This window comes from Anguilla rostrata, chromosome 13 (assembly GCF_018555375.3).
Source record: "Anguilla rostrata isolate EN2019 chromosome 13, ASM1855537v3, whole genome shotgun sequence".
NCBI classification, from domain to species: domain Eukaryota; kingdom Metazoa; phylum Chordata; class Actinopteri; order Anguilliformes; family Anguillidae; genus Anguilla; species Anguilla rostrata.
The window spans coordinates 31,753,609-31,769,950 of record NC_057945.1 but is presented as its reverse complement, the minus strand read 5'-3'; the positions used below and the strand labels follow the sequence as shown (position 1 = coordinate 31,769,950).

The 16,342-nt window shown below is 45.9% G+C and overlaps 1 protein-coding gene across 1 annotated transcript in view; it reads right to left on the bottom strand.

The window, feature by feature from the left end:
- rerea (arginine-glutamic acid dipeptide (RE) repeats a) overlaps positions 1 to 16,342 on the bottom strand; it is a 136,691-nt gene that overhangs the window by 51,617 nt on the left and 68,732 nt on the right. The window contains 3 exon segments of the mRNA XM_064305032.1: positions 10,468 to 10,572; positions 11,702 to 11,798; positions 12,559 to 12,664. Of these exon segments, the coding sequence (XP_064161102.1) occupies positions 10,468 to 10,572; positions 11,702 to 11,798; positions 12,559 to 12,664 (308 nt within the window).

Genomic DNA, 16,342 nt, shown 5'->3' with positions numbered 1-16,342 from the left:
AAATAACATTCCCAGAAAGAAAACCCCTTTCCTGTGACGAGTGCCCTGTTCAGACTAGCCCTACTACACCACCTGCTTTGTGCTCTTCGAATTTAATCAGAAACTATAAGCATTTCTCTTTGCCCGAAATCTCTCCTCACGTCATTTTAGATACTGGTGTTATTAACTGTGTCAGTTATTATCATACATAGTTCTTAACTACCATAAACCATCTTGTATAACACTTGAAACAATTTATTTTACAACCATTGTTAGATCAAAAAATGTTAATGTACATACATTGGAAATCTGTGAATTGTGCCTTTTTTCTCTTTTTTTTGTAGGCTTTGTTTATTTTTATTTGTTTTTTTGCTGGGGCTAACTTGCATGTGCAAAACAAATTCCTTTTTAGGTCTCTGTAAAGCTCTCCTCTTAGAGATGAATCCTCTCCTGCATACCTTCACGATGCACACCAGACAGGAACAAAAGAATGGCAAGATAGAGCAAAACATGCAAGTAAACAATTAAAAATGATCATAAACAGGTTTTCAGTGCATCATTATCGCTATATATTAATGAATACTGTATTTAAAACATAATTGCTATTAAATTAACACAGGCAAAAAAATATTTTAAACCCTATATTCAGTTACAGACAGGGCAGTCATCTTCATCCAAGATGTAAATCCATCCTTAAAAGCAATACAAGTATGCTGCAATGTTCAAAGAGAAGTAAATACAACGATATCATAACAGTCTATATTACTATCTGGTCAGTGTTCGTTAAATACTATTAGGAAAATATTATTTTAAAAGGGGGAAAAAAACTTGTCCAAGTTAGGTCGCTTAAAATTACATAATGATAACAGCTTACGACAATAACACGAGTTATCAGCTATAATCAAGTTAATAAGTGAAGTGATTACGTTCATCTTAACTGTGTCATCGTGCCAAAACAGAGCAAACCCCGGCGCTCTGACTTGACAATTGGAAAAGCAATCAACATTAGTCCCGCCCCTACCATCAAGCTCAGCCAATCCTTGGACGACTATAATGCTCCCTCCAAACGTTACATAAACACAGCTAAAGGCCCAAACATTCCATGATAGCCACATCGACAGAGCTCTAGATCTTCATGCACGAGCCTTGCCGCTGCTCGTCAACTGCCTCAAGAGTATGCTTCTCTGTGCACCTCTACGCCATGTCATCTCGACAGTAAACACGACTCAATATCAAGTCCTGCAAAATGGAGTCTTGGTATGCAGCGCTTCTAATTTTCAGAGAGCAACACAAATAGCTAGGAGAAAGTTAAATCTGACAGCTAGCTTGCTAGCTACATGCAGACACGAAAGCTTGCTGCTAGCCGACTAGTTAGCTCCGTGCACCGTTTTTGCAACAGCTTGCCTGCAAATATTTAAAGCAGCACCAGTGACAATGGCGCACATAACCTTGTAAAAACATAGCGATTCCATATACATATTTTATACATAAGTAGCTATGTCGCAGCAGTCACAGAATGAGACAAACAGCGCGGTTTCGTCAAAAAGCATGGCAAATATGTGCAGCGAAGCCTACCTTCGTGGACTGAACAGGTCGTCCATGTCGGAATCGAGCCGTTTCGCTTTAGCCAATGTTGACAGTTTCCCTGCTGAAGTGGCTGCAATAAACTCCCCTTTTCCCTATATCTAGCTAAGTAGTCAAAATGGAGGAGGACGCAGTCTCTCGGAGAGGTTTTCACTGAGCTTGTGCTATGACCTCAGCCTTCACGCACAGCGTACAAAGTTCCCGTTTGGACGGACCGCACTGAGCATGTGCCGCGACCTTAGACACAGAGACACGCTGGAAACGCGATCCATCTCTGCCCGTCTTCCACATAAACAAGGCCGGTTCCCGAAGCCGCTGACGCCTCGCGCAGCATACCAAACAAGCAGCGGAAGGAGGGGGGGAGAGGAGACAGAGCGAGTGGGGCCCTGGTTAAGGGGACTCTTAACATGCAACATTCACGAACTGCAGCAGAAATCCTGCTCATTTTACGGCACACGGTGATCTGCATCTCATTTTCCATCTCTCCATGCGTCACGACTTAATAACAATAATAATAATACCAACCGACAACACATAATAATAACAGTAATAATAATAAACATTCTCAACAAAAAATGTATTCACAACAGATGTAGTTGTTTGCTCAGTACTACAAAGAATAAAATCTCAAATTCAACACCTGTACAGAACAGAAGAACAGATTTTAATTTGGTCAAGGACATCATTGGGCTATAGTTTTAAATTCAACAATTATAATAGCATTGAAATTTAATTTCTTTATATAATCAGCATTACTACTTTCGTTACTTCAGCTAAAAACACAAAATTAATGAACAGAAATGGTACTGATTGCTAATTTGACAGTAATACTAGTGCTATTCATGACAATAATCGTTTTCTTTTACTACGTTTAACTGAATACTGTGATACTTTAGTCATCACCTCTGATAAGTAGATGTAACAAGGGTTTTTAAAATAAACCCGCAGGAAAATCTTAAGAATACAGGGCTCGTACAAATCAGCATAATAAAATCCAGTGAACACTTAATATCACTGTGACACATCGTGCCCCATAGGGATGTTTTTATTTAAAATGAGAAGCAACATCTCTTAAACATGTCATGAACAATTTTGTAATTGTGCCCCATAAACATCCGCTACATGCTCTCCTTGCACACGTTGGGCTTTGTTGAAATTCTGATTTTTCATAAATAATTTCAGCATTGAAAGCTGTCTACATTCTGTTTTCACAACTCATTTCTTTACTGTGCCCAAACTGAGATTCTTCAGCTTATCACCACAGTAACTGATTTGCCTAGTGTTAAAGCCTTTTATTTGGTGTTTTGTGAAGAGCTAAATAAAGCAACACAACAAGGACTAGATGTCCCAACAGAAATCCCATTCAATATCAAATGGTGATTCATATTTCCCATGGTGCTAAACCATATACTTAAGTTAAATATTACTGTCAAGTAAAATATGTATTTGTATCTGCTTCCTCATGAATACATACTCTCACATGTATTAATGGCTATAAAAAAAAATGCATTATATACATACACACACACATATATATATATATATGAAATAGGGAAGCTGTACAGAATAAAACATTTTTACAGGTGGGAATTGCACCCTTGTGCCCTCTATTGACAATGTGAAGTTAAAAAATTCTCTAGAATTTTACTACATCTGACTGTACACTGTATCCCCCTATACAGCAAGGAGACCCCTTTCAATCTCAGACATTCTTGCGAATTAAACTTTTGATTATATTATCATAGTTATGAGGTATTTCAGGTATTCCAGCCCCCCTACTGCAGCCAGTCCACACTCCTCTGTTCAGCTAAATAGGACTGTTGCAGTATTACACCTTAATACAACCAATTGCTGCTCTGAAGCAATACACAGCACAAAAAAGACCCAGAGCTAAATCCAGGGCCTGTATTGAAAAGACAGCACACACAAAACAATTCTTAAAGGGTATTACTGAGTGAGATTTAATGAAGGGACTCTTTTTATGTGTGTACAATGAGCTTAAAAAAAACTAGTGGCACAGGAAAAAAAGCAGGAAACCACTTGGGTTCTTTGGTGTTACTAAATGTCATGTAACAATTTGTAATCTAATTCTGAACTAAAAAGAAAAAGTAATACAATTTAATAAATTAAGGTGTTCTCCATTGTAAGTGAAACTGGAGGAGACCAACTTAAAAGACCAGATTCGGATGAGCTGTCTCTACTTTACACTCTTTGTGTTCCAGGCAGTATGGAAGAAAAGGGGAAAAAAACAAAAACAAAACAAGGGATGACAAAGGGCAAACTTCCCACTTCTCCCGTTGTGACTAGCACGAAATGTCGCTTTAAAGTGAGAATTTAAGTAGCAGGATGCAGTGATCTGAACAAATCCCAGCGCGTACTTCACATTAACCTACAGCTCATTAACCGGCTCACCTTCACACCAGGAAAAATACACTTGTTTACATTCAATTTTCTATAGCCTATAACATAAGCCATGTGGGTTTAATATGCCCACTGATTTCCACAATCACTGCACTGAATTGCAGAACTGAACTATTAAAGCCTAACTGGCCAAGAAGAATAAAAATAGGCAGTTTGAAATAGACAAGCCGGCATTGAAATGCAGCCCATTACGTTATATATATTATTTTTTTTAGTTCGACAGGAAGCACTAATCATTGGCTTCGGCATTACGATGTGAGAGTGGATGGGGGCCATGTTTTACCCCTGCCTTCTATTGGCAGGAATGGGCTACACATGAGGAGTTGGCTGCCTATCAAAAGCCATAAAAACAGAAAAAAATGTTTGTTTTTTTTCTGCCATTGAGTTTTTAAAGAAATTTATGACCGTGTTCCCCCAGTAAATTACCCACTCTCCAACTGAAATTAAAAAATCAATTTAAAAACACACTGTTTATTACGTGAGAAATTACAGGAAACTATCACCCATACTGATACTTTAAAATTTGACAAAAAGCAAGGTGAGATGAAGATAAAATAAACACTATTATCAGCTTATCTCTGGTAATAATCTATTGTTTTGTACATGAAAACCAGTGTGGAACATTCCCCATACACAAACCCTAAAAAGTAATTTAAGGTTTTGAATTTCTGACATTTCCACCATAAATTAGTTACTGAATCTACCATATTATATAGTGCATTTCATGATATTATACATTCTGATAATTTAAATGGATTCAACAGTCTGTATGTCTCACTAATAAAAAAATAACAGAACATGTAATAAGACATGGAAGTAGCCTCCAAATGAGATCCTAAATACAGATGGCAAAGCGCTCAGACAGACATTCATTGATACAGAGTCCCAAAGCTGGCTGATGAGAGTTCAGTGAATTAAATGCAGATATTGTGCGTCTGCAGTGAAGTACTCAAATGACTGAACGCACAAGAGTAAAGGAAACAAGCTAATGGTGTATACCAAGCACACGCAAAGTCACCGGGTTCTTGGATGGCTGGTTTATGTTGGGTGCTATTTTCCTTCTGAACGCCAAGTGTATTTTTAATTAAGTGTTATACGGCTAATGCTTGTAGAGCATTTATAACTACATAAGATGTCTTAAAAATACACTATTCAGTTCAGCATTAATCATAGATGTTTTATATAGGTTGGCATCAGAGTTTCCAGATTTGTTTGCTTCACAAGTACTATTGGCATATTATCAGTCATATACAGACAAATTTATAGCGCATTGCAAACTTGTGCGAGGATGTATTCATCTGGCAACTCGGTCTTAATATTTTCTTTATAATTCAACTAACCGTAAAAAAAAAAAAGTTTTCCCCTAAATTATGTATGATCCCTTCAGTCGTGTTTTATTAAGCAATCATACCTGTACTATCCTCCCATGGCTCTTTGTGAAATGTTATTTGCCTCCATAAAAGGAACACAGGGATCCCACTGTGTCCCTTAAACCACCATGCTTAACATCGCAAAGCACTCACGAGACAGTGCTATTGCACAGGGAGCGTTTGCCCTGCATCAAATCCTCTGCACGTGTGTGCTCTGATCAGGAGTTTTTATTAGCTGTGACTACTGGAGTGTGAGACAGCGTCTAAGACCGCGTCCAGTCAAACACCGTAACGTCTCCTGCAGCAGTGTTCGGTCTTCTGTAATTATTCTACTTATGTCTTAACCAACCGTTTCACCACAAAACTATACGTTAAAATTTAATATTTAGTTTGTCCTGACTAATAACTATGACACACAACTTGTAGACATCTAGTGGCACTCAAACCCATAAGATTCACTTATTTTAACTACTCCAATTAACCTTAAATATACAAGCAATATAGAAGCAAACAGACTACAGACATAGTGATGTAGGTACTCATTATAACATACCATTAAAATACATCAGAAAATATCAGGTAAAAGTTCATAACTAAATGTTTTTCTTTGTAAGATGCACTTCTTTTCAAAACAACCAAAGAGATTAAACCCAAACTATTGTCCAAAGGCATTTTAAATCATGAAATAACTGTCCAGGCAAAATAGCCAATCGGCACACAGATACAGTGCAAGGCAGTAACATGCCCTTCCAAGCTGACCTGTCCGTGCGTGACATCACCGGCGTTAGGAAACAGCGGCCATATTAAAGTGCGTCATGCGGTCTTTATGCCGCTACGCTACGGGGAGAGACGCTGAGCGCAGACTGCGCACGTTTTCTCTTGCACACACGTTCCCTGTGTGATTTCCTTCCCTTTTTCCCCCCTCTGCTGTGACTGCGTGTGATTTATTTCACCCGACAACTCATTTCACATGCACTGTGACCTTTTATGGGGCTCACCCAGGGCTCTAAATGTCAGTTTATTTTCCTGTGGCAGGATTTTAAATGGGGGGGGGGGGGGATTTAAACATAATTCAAAAGAGACGTTTTCAAATGATATCCTTTCTGTGAGAGATCTACAGTCTCTCTAGTCAGCAGAGCGCGTTCGGCTCCGGCTGCGCGACTGTGAGATACGCGGAGGGTTTTAAATATTGCAGAGCGAGTGATGTAAGCCTGCGATGACAGAGGATGGAGTCGCACTCTATGCACACAAAGACGACACGCTTTCAATAACACAGGAGCTGGCTGCAGTTTATAAACCCTAAAATGGAGTATCTACCCCAAATCTCCTCACATAAATCCCACTTCCCATTTGTTTCAAAATGCCCAACAGGCAACAATACATAACAGATCTGACTTATAAAATACGCCTAGAAGACACAAGTCTGGGTAGCCGTTTTAATTAGTTGTATTAAACTGATTTTAAATATTCACCAGCTAAACCCACCCTGACTATGAGCTGCCTTCTCATCAATTTTAAATGGTAATGGTGAAATCAAATGTTAACTGTCAGATCAAATGTGAGTTTGGGTGTGTACTTTACCAGAGCTACGCTTGACAAGCACGAGTAGCTGAAAAGCAGCAGCTGGTATTTAAGGGACAGAATGAAAGTGCTTATGAGTGCTCTCATTTCATTACATCTGAGTTTCTTTCCGGCACTAAGCACCTGTTGGACATTTTCATAGAGTATAATTACGCCTGATATGAAGCTGTACCAGCTAATTAAAAGGGTACACCTTTACAACAAAGCCAAGAATTATGTTTTTACATTCTGTGTGTCTGACATGTGTCAGATAGACAGATACAGATAAACGAACATAAATAAATAGACTAAGGGAAAAGGAGAAGGCGGTTGTGGAGCAGTGCATTTCTCTGGGAGCAGTCCCCTCCCGTCTGGCTCAGCCGCTCCAGTTCCATCCCCCTGGAGGAACTGCTCACTTCAGAAGCTCCATGGCCCTCCATTCCAGCATTCCACATGCTGATTTGCGGTCGGACCGAAACGCATCACGTTCGCCCCAAACCGGGCTGTTTCCCTGACGACCGCACAAACACGGGTCCCGCGGCGTTCGCGCAGCGCAGCCGACGCAGGAATTCACCACACGTGGACCTCATTATGAGCTCCTGTCCGCGCGGCGTGGTGGTTTATCACGATGCTGCGGTGCTGGTGAGTATTAACCGCTCTCTGCTTTATCTGTGGGGCCGGACCGGGTCTGCGGACATGTTGGGCTGCTTGGGTTGCCGAGTGGCGAAACGCCCCCCCCCCCCCCCCCCCCCCCCGTTTCCGCGCGGGGGGGGGGATTACTGCAGGGCGGCTGGGAGGCGTGGTCTGACGCTCACCCTGGTTAATCTCCGCGCTGCTTTCTGCAGAAGGCCTAAAGCTCTAAGCCTGGCGCTTCCCACAGCAGAAGTGCTGAGGGTAATCTGAGAGGCACAGTGCTCGGCTGAGGCTCCATTTAATCAAGTTTCACCTGCAATTTCAATGCACACGCACTCTGTTCATTCAGTAATTATGAGTTGTTTAAGGAAGCTGCTCACTGGCTATTTAAAAAAAGGAAATGTGAGGTTGAGACTAACTTACTGACATAAAAATGATGTTTTTAGGTGCATGAGCCTCTATCATAAATACACAATTGATATTTTGCACATAAGTAAAATCTTAACATTGCTGTTGAGTTTTTCCGAATAGGAATTTTTGGTGCTTTGAGTGCCACAAAAACCTTCCCTCGTTGAGGTCCGTCGCATCAGGGTGAGGTGCACCAGATTGCTATAAATCTCTTCAAAACAGCAAAACCATCCAGATGGTTCATAGCACTATTTTAAGTTTTCCAAATGATCAAACCTGATGATGAACAATAAATGGTAACATTATAAATAGGTCACACTAATCAAGAATTCACAGAAGTTACTCTTTGGTGTGCCTGTCCTAAAGCAGACTGCCCTGAGGACTTGTGTGTGCTCACCAAACACCAGTTAATGCTATGAAACATTGACTCTGTTAGCCGATGCGTATTTTAGGGCAGGCCCTGCGATGCGTTAATGTTTTATTGCGGTGTTTTTGTTTAATTAAAGTGGCCGCAGCGTAAATCGTGACCGAGCAGGCCCCGCCGCAGGGCTAACCGAGCGGCTTGTTTACACGGCGCAGTGGAAGTGAAGATGGAGGTGTGTTTAGAGAGAGAGAGAGCTCCTTTTCAGTGGAGGTCCCAGGAGGGCGGCAGAGGACGGCAGCAATGACTCAAGCGGCCTTCCGCAGGGGCTCTGGAATGCATTCTGTGACCACTTACAGTGCGCCGGGTTCTGAAAGATTATGTGCCAGCAGCCACAGCTGCTCCGAGTGCAGTCCGGAATCACACACAGACAGACCATTCTACATCCCAGCAGAAGGCGGTGACATATCATGTGACACCACGTGACACAGTATCATGTGACCCATCGTGTGACATGGTGGCACAGGGCTCCAGCCAATGGTAAATAATCACAAAACAAAGCCTAGTGAGCATGGAACAATGCTGTACACTGCGTGAAAACAGGAGATAAAGATGCCTCTGAGATGAATCAGATGTCAACATTCACCACTGTTTACCACATCAAATCCTGCTAGCTCACACTTTTCGAAAGTTATATCTTTTATAGATTTTTTTTTGTTTAGCTCTGGAGGAGAGCAAAACAAGGCTGTCTGGTAGCTAGCTGTGAGGCAAGCAACTTCATGGGGTTTTACGAAATATAAATCACACCAGGTCTGCAGATATGCATTGTATAACAGTGAAGTCCAGCTGTGCGTATACGCAGCTAGTTACCATAAACAATTACTTTGTATTTTAGTGCTGTAAACACAAAGCGCTTCCTCATGTCAATCAAAGTATATAGAAAGCTAACCAAAGAAAGGTGGTGATGGAGCACAAAGACAGACGTGAGTTTTTAGGTTTTATCGCCACTTTGGAGTAAACACAAATTAACAAGAGCACTGGCCTGAAGTGCACTGCATTCATTACAGAGATACTGGCTACAAAATCTGGGCACATCTGACTTTAAGTAGGGACAGCGCACAGAATCTTACACACGCAGGTCCACTGGGATTAAAAGCAGGGTTTTCAGTCAGCCAGTGCACATGCAGCCGCACACCCGTCCCATAGCTACCACTGTTCCACTGCTCCACCTCACAGGTGTAAGGACTCACCTGCCACCGCCTGACACGTTACCTCCTGCGTGTGAGAACAGAAGCCCAACGCGCACCACGCGGTCAGAATACCGACGCCGTCGAAACCACCGACTGCACGCACCGCAAAACCCGCCCCTCTAATGCACACCACCTGACCTCACTGTAAAACCCGCCCCTCTAATGCACACGCACACCACCTGACCTCACCACAAAACCCGCCCCTCTAATGCACACCACCTGACCTCACTGTAAAACCCGCCCCTCTAATGCACACCACCTGACCTCACTGTAAAACACGCCCCTCTAATGCACACGCACACCAGCTGATCTCACTGTAGAACACGCCCCTCTAATGCACACGCACACCACCTGACCTCACTGTAAAACCCGCCCCTCTAAATGCACACGCACACCACCTGACCTCACTGGATAAAGCCCGCCTCAATGCACCGCACACCCCTGACTCAGTGTTCACACCCAGTTCAAGACCCCGCCCCGCCGACACGCCTTCTTACGAAGAACCAACGCGTTTCCGCTGTCCGCACCATACCGCGCTCGAAACACACAGCCCGATAGCGGCCGCCGTTGAGCCTGTCCATCCCCCGTTTAGCCACTGCTCAGGGGGGTCCGCAGGTGACCCTTCATTTTCCGGACGGCTCGGGTCAAAGCGGTTTTGAGCCCGGAACACACCCACGGGCCTGCGTTTAAACGCAACCAGCTAGCGCATCATTGGGTTTCCGGAGGCAACGAAGCGCTAACCACGCTACAGATAGCTGAGTAAGCCGGACCGCGATGCAGAGCCTACTCTACACACTTAATCACTGTAATTACCCTCCGCAGAGCTGCGGGCTCAGGGCGTGCGGGTGATCAGAGCAGAGGGCAGGGCCAACGTCCACAGGGCGAGGGAGCCACGGCTTACCTGGTCTCGGGGTTGTAGCCCAGGATGTAGAAGAAGGAGTCCACGCGCGCCCTGAACTCCCGAGCGACGAATATGTCGGAGAAATGGGCGATGCTGCACTTCCCCCTGAAAGGCAAACCAGAGAAACGGCCTCAGAACTTTGTCCGCAGCGCAGTCTGAACGCCAGCGGCGTGCGCGTTAGGAGGCGGAGCTAATCATCCAGCGCCGGGCGAATCACCGGATGGCAAACACATTAACAATTTCAAACGAGGGCTGATAAATTTGGAACTGAATGACCCCCCCCCCCCACACACACAGGACTTTCTAACTGTAAGTGAGAAACCCCCCCCCCCCCCCCCTGGCTCCAGGCGCTCGTTAGCTCCAGCCCAGCGACTCGTCCCTTTGTCCAGTGAGCCGGATCACAGGGCCCGCTGCTCTCAAAGGAGCCAAAACAAGCGCCTGGCGGAACAGCGTCCTCACTGCAGCCGGAAATGCACGGCACATCTTGAACTTATTCCCCCCCCCCCTTCTCCCCCCACCCTGAACACGGCGGAAGGTCCAGCGGCGGACGAGAGGAAGACGAGGGGGTTTGTGGAGCGGGGATTAGGACAAAGCGCGGTAACGAGCGGAATGAAAGAGCCCGCCGCACTGCTGAAGCTGCGCTTCATTCCCCCTGAAATCACTGCTTCGGGGGCACGGAGGCAGCCATGAGGCTCCCGCATGGTTTCCATTAAAGGGAGGGAACAAAAAAAAAATTCACAAATTCGCAGGAGAAAGAGGAGCCTGTGAAAGAATATCAGGTTCCCAGCTCAGAGAAAAACCACAAAGTTCTAGTTTTTATATGTGGTTAACTGTGTCAGGAAAGGCACCATTTTTATTTCACACTTTGAGGTACACAACGTCCCCATTTGGTCAAAACATACAAACTAGCATTTATCTTTATATTTATTTAGCTGCCATTTATCATCAGAGCCTTTCATTAGCTAATGCTTAAAAGCCACAAACAGATTAAAGACAACAGTCTCTTTAAGACCGTTACCCAGAATTCCCTCTGATAGTCCTGCTCTGGTGACAGAATGATTCTTATGAATGCAGGCCCACGGAGAGATAAAGAGAGAGAGAGAGAGAGAGTGGGGCAGAGAGAGAGAGAGGGAGAGAGAGAGAGAGAGAGTGGGGCAGAGAGAGAGAGAGGGAGAGGGAAAGAGGAAGAGAGAGAGCGGCAGAGAGAGGGTGTGAACAGTTGGCGCAGTGTTACCTGAGAGCAGCAGCATGGTAGGTGTCCACGTAGTCAGAGATGAACAGCTCCCGGCTCTTCACCACCGGATCAGTGATGACCAGCTCCCGGCCAGAGTCTGGAACAGAGGGGTACCATCCCACATCAAGAGCTGGGCCATGTCACCAAACACACATTACTCAAGAGCTGGGCCATGTCACCAAACACACATTACTCAAGAGCTGGGCCATGTCACCAAACACACATCACTCAAGAGCTGGGCCATGTCACCAAACACACATCACTCAAGAGCTGGGCCATGTCACCAAACACACATTACTCAAGAGCTGGGCCATGTCACCAAACACACATTACTCAAGAGCTGGGCCATGTCACCAAACACACATTACTCAAACTGGCCATGCACCACCCATTACTACAGTACTGGGCCATGTCGAAAACACATCACTCAGAATGGCCTGTCCCAACACCATCTCAAGGCTGGGCCATGTCAACACACATCACAGGCTGGCCATGTCCAACACACATACTCAAGAGCTGGGCCAAAACACCAAACACACATTACTCAAGAGCTGGGCCATGTCACCAAACACACATCACTCAAGAGCTGGGCCACCATATCACATCCCCATCAAACACACATTACTACATACATACTCCCCATGCATCTCTCCAGTGTTACTGACAGCTGACTGGCCGTTGTGAGAAATACCCCCACCTGTAGTGGTCTGTATCACACGACTCACAAACCGTTCCTCTAAGTCTACTGCAGCCCGCGTTGACTCCTGTCAGCGCGGAGAGGGCGTCATGTTAAAAAGTACCCTACTTATCCCCCACCCCCCCATCCGCCCCGCCTCGACCGAATCCCGGCCCCTCACCGTTCTCGTTGTTCCGGTCCTGCACCAGGTGCTGGTATACGGAGTCCGGGACCTCGGACTGGCGGTAGTACCATTTCACACTCATCAGCAGATGGTCTCGTTTGCTCTGGAAGACAGAAGGAGAGAGGGAAAAAAAATGCCTCTAATAAAATAAACAGACATTTGTCTCTTAACAGCGTAGCAAAATCGGCTTCCTGGCAAACAAAGTGCTGTTTGGTTTCTTTACGACACTCTCTCCCCACTGCCAAAAGCACTCCCTGCAACCGTGTCAATTAAAGAGGGACTGAGAGCTTTCTGTGCTCCAGGGAAACGGCTATCATAAAGTTTCCTGTGCATTTTAACTGAAAATAAAAACACAGGGCAGGGATATTAAGATTCTTCAGAGATACTTCCTAATTTCAGGGTCTCTCACAAATTAACAGAGATGTTTAAATGGACTTGGTAACATTCTGCACCCAATAAATAAGAAGCTGGCTTTATTTAGCCTGTGAGATGTGTGCTTTGCTTGTCTTAGATTGTTAGATTTGGTATTTCGAACACTGCCATCCATTGGCTGTCTGTGGCACTGCATGCAATTGAAAGTCAACAGAGCACTTGCAGTTCCTGGCAAAGACCAGCGAGTGACAGCACTGAGTCAAGGATCTATTTCAGAGACACCACAAAAAAAAGAGGAGGGGGAGAGAGAGAGAAAAGACCAAACGGGGGAAAAAAAGGAATCTGTGGAAAAGGTGTTTTCATTAACTGACATGAAATATTTATTAGCCTTCCACACAAACCCGAGCGGCCATTTGGAGAGTTTAAAAGAGCATCAGAGAAACCGCAGCTTGGCATAACGGGGCAGTGGAGTGCCTGTTCGGCCGCCAGGAATCACAGCAGTCTTTTAAAAACGACTGTGGATTACAGCCCTCCATGCAAAGCACACTGTGTCAGCCAGCTGAGAGGGAGAGGGAGAGAGGGGGAGAGAGAGAGAGAGAGGGAGAGAGAGAGAGGGAGAGAGAGGGGGAGAGAGAGAGAGGGAGAGGGAGAGAGAGGAGAGAGAGGGAGAGAGGAGGAGAGGAGGGGAGGGAGAGAGAGAGAGAGAGAGAGAAGAGGGGAGAGAGAGAAAGTTTCATTTTTCATTTGAGAGGGATTTCTGTGAGCCCAGGGCTTTCTTCAGGCATCACAATAACAGCTTTGACTGCTGTGCGGTTTGCTGGGGGAGCGGAGAGCTTCTGCTGAGTGATTTAAAGGCGTCCTGCTCTCCTGTTTAAGCCGGCGCTGCCATCATCTCAAACACGACTCTGCGGAGAGAGGAGGCAGCGCCCGGGCCAGAGAGCATGATGGTCCGGGTCCCGGAGGCCTCCGTGTGTGGGATTTATGAGGACAGGTCAGCGCTATCCCCCCCTCCCCCCCCCCTTCACCTTTAAACACCGCTCACGCACACGCCCGGCTAACACTGCGTATTTGCATTCAGAGCCAGAGCGGACATTTACATAACACACCAGGATGTCTGGATCCCTGTGCTGGATTATTTGCTTTACTGGATAAATGTCTCTTCAGACAAAAAGCTAAAGAAAAAAAAGATGTTCGGGTTGTTAGGTTAGAACACCCAGCGGACGGACACGTGCTTCAACACAGCCCATAATCCCAGTGTAACACACACACAGACGTGCACACACACACACAGACACACACACACACGTGCACATGCAGACAGACAGACAGACAGACAGACACACACAGACACGTGCTTCAACACAGCCTGTAATCCCAGTGACACACACACACACAGACACGTGCGCACACAGACAGACACACACACACACACACACACACACACACACAGACACACACACACGTAGACACACACACACGCGCGCACAGCGATCTCATAATCACCATCTGCAGCCCTCTGTTGGGTATACTAATTACACCTGACTCTCAGATTTGAGAGATGATATTTCTGTCACTCTTCCACATGCTTAAAAGCCGCAGTGACAGGGAGGTACTTGTCCTCTGACAGCGGGACTGCCAGTTCCATTATCTCAGCCCTCCCCCCCCCCCCCCCAGCCCAACCCCCCCACGTCGACTCCTTTATAATTCAGCGGATAAAGCCCAGCTCTCCAGTGCGCGCTTCAGTACAGGGAATTAATGGCAGTTCAACAATTAACACTGCGCTACATTTCATACCATTTTAGAAGATGTGCAGGAGGACATCCTCGCGGGTGGAGCGTATGCAGACCTTCAGTAACATGGCCGAGGAAGGAGGGGCAACGGCAACACCCCCCCCCCCCCCCCACCAAAAAAAAAAAATAAGGTTCTCATTTTTAAAAACTATAAAGCTAAATCAATCTGAAACCCCCTGACCTTTTCTTTTTTTTTTTAAACTAAATCCGGCTACTGGAAATGACTGTTTCATTATCAAGCCCTAATTATGTTTGCGTGCTGCACGGAGCAGATCATGGCGCAGAATCACATTACGGAGATAAGTGCTCTTAAGCGGAGGGGAAGGGGAGCGCAGGCAGGGGCCCATTACAATGACAATGCCGAATTGATTAGTGCCGTTCCAAACTGCATCCAGAGCAGCGGCCATTCCGCCCTGTCCGCCGGGCAGTTACACTGAGATGTCAATTCCCAATCGATGCTACCAAAAAAAACTAATAAAAATAAATAAATAAAAATCATAAATAAGAACTGGGCCAGTACACACATAGGCACAGGATCAGCACTAAACAGGTTTGCAAAGTCACAAGGAGGATTTTTAAAAGATGGTGCACCATTCCAGATTAATTTGCACCACGCCACAGATGAACCACAGATCTGCAGGAGGATGAGGAGGAGGAGGAGGTGCGCTATCCTGACGCTTTGTGAAGGCTCTTCTCCCCCAGGTGAGTGTCCCACAGGCCAGCGCTGCTCAGGGGGCAGCGGGGGCTTTAAAGGGATATGCGAGGTTCAGAGCGGAGCTTTGAGCAGCGGGGAGAATCCGCTCTTTATGAGGCTACAGGGGAAGCAGAGAGAGGGGAGTCCCACACACTCCAGCTTTCATGCTGCGTCGAAAAAAAAAAAACGGCCGATTCAACTACTTTCCCCAAAATCCCAGGGTGGGATTGAAATGCCTGCGCTTACAAATGCAGCTACGCACAGGCCGGAGAGACGACACTGCGGCCAGCGAGCTGCCCTGCGGACCGTTCCAGAAACCGCCGGGTCCAGCTGTCAGTCAAACGGCCCGCGAACGCCGCCGCTCGCTCGCTCAGAAAACACCGCCTGCGTTACGGGGTCCTGAAAGCGCTCTTCATGGCCGAATGCGGCTGGTCACTTTCAGCCTCTCTTGTCACTGGCAGCGGTCAGGGTCAGGGGCAGAGAAACCGCGCTCATAAAGGAGCACAGCGGCGATGGAGGCGGAGCTTCATACACTGGCAGGTGCCAGCGGTGTCCGTGACAACGCCGCTCTCACACAGCAGGGCCTTCCTCCTCTTCTACAGCAGGGCCTTCCCCTTCTACTACAGAAGGGCCTTCCCCTGCTATTCTACAGCAGGGCCTTCCCCTTCTACTACAGAAGGGCCTTCCTCCTCCACTACAGCAGGGCCTTCCTCCTCTTCTACAGCAGGGCTAAACTCCGATCCCACAGGGCCGGTCCACGCACTGCTTTTTGTTCCAACCCATTACTTTAGTTTGAGTTTTCCGACAGGTCTATAAACCACGCTGGTTCACTCCAGTACTGGAGCACAGTAAAATCTTTAGGACGCACTCAGTCTGCTGCTGTAGCTGCTGCTGGTACAAATGTCAGACGAGCGAGCTACTTAAA